Source organism: Pygoscelis adeliae, unplaced genomic scaffold (assembly GCF_000699105.1).
Source record: "Pygoscelis adeliae isolate BGI_AS28 unplaced genomic scaffold, ASM69910v1 Scaffold114, whole genome shotgun sequence".
In the NCBI taxonomy this organism is placed as follows: Eukaryota; Metazoa; Chordata; class Aves; order Sphenisciformes; family Spheniscidae; genus Pygoscelis; species Pygoscelis adeliae.
The window spans coordinates 2,512,894-2,515,540 of NW_008824587.1; the positions used below are offsets into that span (position 1 = coordinate 2,512,894).

Below are 2,647 nucleotides of genomic sequence, written 5' to 3' on the forward strand. Positions count from 1 at the left end.
GCTCTGGATGGAGTCGTGGCTGCGATGCCACGTCTGGCTGGCTGTGGCTGGACAGAAACCGTGAAAATTGGCTCTGTGCGACCCTCACTGCCCCCCAGGTTAGGCAGCTGTTTAATTAACCGGTGAGGAAGCCATGGAGCCCTCCCTGCCCGAGCCCTGCCTGCCACCTTTCATCTTGGGCTGGCAAGGAGCTTGCTAAGATGCTGGTCCTCTCTGATGGGTGCAGTGCCTGTCCCTGAGAAGCTGCAGAGCTGAGCCCGGCCACCCCAGAGCCAGGTCCCCTGCCCTGGGCTCCGTGGCAGCACAGTGATTGCAAATGGGAGCAGCGACGAACCCACGGACGAGCGTTTCCAGCCAGCTCTGCCAGGCCGGTGCATGCACCCACAGCACCCGGTGCAGCCCGAGGTCTGCAGCCGAGTGCCTCCATCCCTCTTTAAACAGGAACCAAAGTTTCTAAATCACTAATGCATTTTTTGCAAAACCTTCCCCTGACTGTGTTCCTCCCCCCGAGCCTCCTCAGAGTATTTTGCCCAAGGAATGAGGGCAGGATTTGGCCCGGCGCTTGCCCCGTGGCCACGCGGTGCGAGAAGGTGCTCAGATGTCGTTATAAATTACCTTCCCTCCTACAGCGCTGCTCAGCAGCAACATAAAATGTGATACTGCTTTATCCATTCAGCACTTACCCAACTTTAGCAGGACATTAAGCGCCTGAAAATATGCCACAGATTTATTTTCTTTGGAAGCGGGTTAAATCCCTGACAGATACGGTTGCTTTTCCTCGGGTGCTGAAGTAATTTGGGGCTGGGGTGACTGGGGTTTTGTTTTAACCTGATAGCGTGAGCTGGAGGCCAGCTTTGTTAAAGCGCTTGTAGAGTAGGTGGTCAGGGTACAATTTCTCACTTAATTTATGTTGCTTCTCCTGTTCCCAGCCCGACACTTGCGGCATTAAAGGGCTGCTGGAGCCTTAGCTGCAGAGTGACACTGATGTTAGTGCCGCTGTCTGCATAGCTGCTAGCAGGTGTGTGCAGGCAGGTACGTGTCTCCCCAGCATCCTTTTTGTGGCAAAGAGTTTGGTCTTATTCTGCGTGGGATGGAGGGAAGTTCAAGCCTTCCTGTGAGCTCTCGGAGCGGAGATGCTCAGAGCAAGACCCGTGCTGGCGTTGCAGGGCTCGTGCACTGCGCTTGATGCACAGCATCCGCCTTCTGGGTGAGCCCGGCGGTGCAAGAAGCAGGGACCTTCCACCACCACCAGTTCTGTTTCAGCACCCAGATTCCTCTAAGGGGAACTCCAGGGAGAGAAGGCTGCTGCTGGTACCCCAAACGCAAGCGCGGGGCCAAGCTGAGCCACGGCATCTCCGTGATGTCCAGCACGCTTGGTCCCAGCTGCAGCGTTTGCTGTGGTGGGAATGAACAGCTTGGCCGAGGCTGTCAGAAGCATCGTCCCAGGGTGCCCCCGCAGCCTCCCCGGTACTGTGGCTTGGCTGCGGCGAAGGCGAGGAGCTCGGTGCCTCCTGCGGCGGGCAGACACATCCCGTACCCCAGCTCACTGCTCAGGGAGGGGAGAGCGCCTCTCCCTGCGGTCATTAAAAGCTCACTTAGCAGCTCCAGTTATTCCAAATTAAAATACCACATTGTTTTCATGAGGAAAATGGATTATAGGCTCGGAGAAAAATGTGTACGGCTCAGAAATCCTTACTGCAAAGCTCCTTCTCCCATCACTGAAGCTCTCCGCCACCAGGCAGGAGCCAGGAGGGTGCCCTGAGTGCCACGGGCACTGGGCAGAAGGTTTTATTTCCCTTGGGTCCCCCCTCCCGCATGCAGAACAGCCCACTGTGACCCCAGAGCTGCTGCTCACTAAATCTCTCACCCGCCACATGAAGCTTTCTTTATCCCTTTGCACCTGCAAGGTGGCATTTAGGGGGGACAGGGACTCCCTGATGGCTTTCACAGGCAGCCAGTGCCAGGATCTGGCCCGATCCTGCCCACCACCACCCACAGAGCCCTCCTGGTTTCTAGCCCCCTGCAAACGGGGGTGAGCTGAGGGTTTGGGGACCTGCTGCCCAGTGCATCGCCCAGCGCCAGCCTCACCCCGTCCCCCACCGCACCCCGTCACCCCATGGGCTCTCTTTTGCAGGCTGTTAATGGAGAAGAGGGCGGATGACAGCCGGGACTGTGGTCATCACAGGTGGAATATTAGCAACTGTCATTCTACTTTGTATCATCGCCGTCCTCTGCTACTGTAGGCTCCAGGTAAGGCTGGGGGGACGCGGCCCGAAAGGGTGCTGCGATGGGGAGGGGACATGCGGGCAGCCCGGGCATCCCCTGCCTGCCAGTCCCCCGGGCTGGTGTGCACGGAGCAGCCCCTCAATGACAGGGTGGGCGGTTTGGGGTGCCGGCTGAGCCCCGGCCCCGTGGGGCCATCCCATTTCAGTACTACTGCTGCAAGAAGGATGAGTCCGAGGAGGACGAGGAGGAGCCCGACTTCGCTGTGCACTCCCACATCCCGCCGCTCCACTGCAACCGCAACGTAGTGCTGACCAACGGCCCGTCCCTCTACGCCTCGTCACCCTTCGGCAAGAAGCCGGCCCCAAGCCGGCCCGGCTGCCCCGGCTGCGCGGCGTACCAGCCCCCCCCCTTCTTCCTGCAG

At 59.0% G+C, this 2,647-nt stretch overlaps 1 protein-coding gene across 1 annotated transcript in view; it reads left to right on the top strand.

Annotated features, from left to right (window-relative positions):
• Positions 1 to 2,157: 2,157 nt before the first annotated feature.
• The window catches only part of FAM163B (family with sequence similarity 163, member B), a 672-nt gene continuing 182 nt past the window's right edge, over positions 2,158 to 2,647 (top strand). Inside the window, exons 1-2 of the mRNA XM_009322155.1 lie at positions 2,158 to 2,250; positions 2,432 to 2,643. Of these exons, the coding sequence (XP_009320430.1) occupies positions 2,158 to 2,250; positions 2,432 to 2,643 (305 nt within the window). The remainder of the gene's footprint in view (positions 2,251 to 2,431; positions 2,644 to 2,647) is intronic.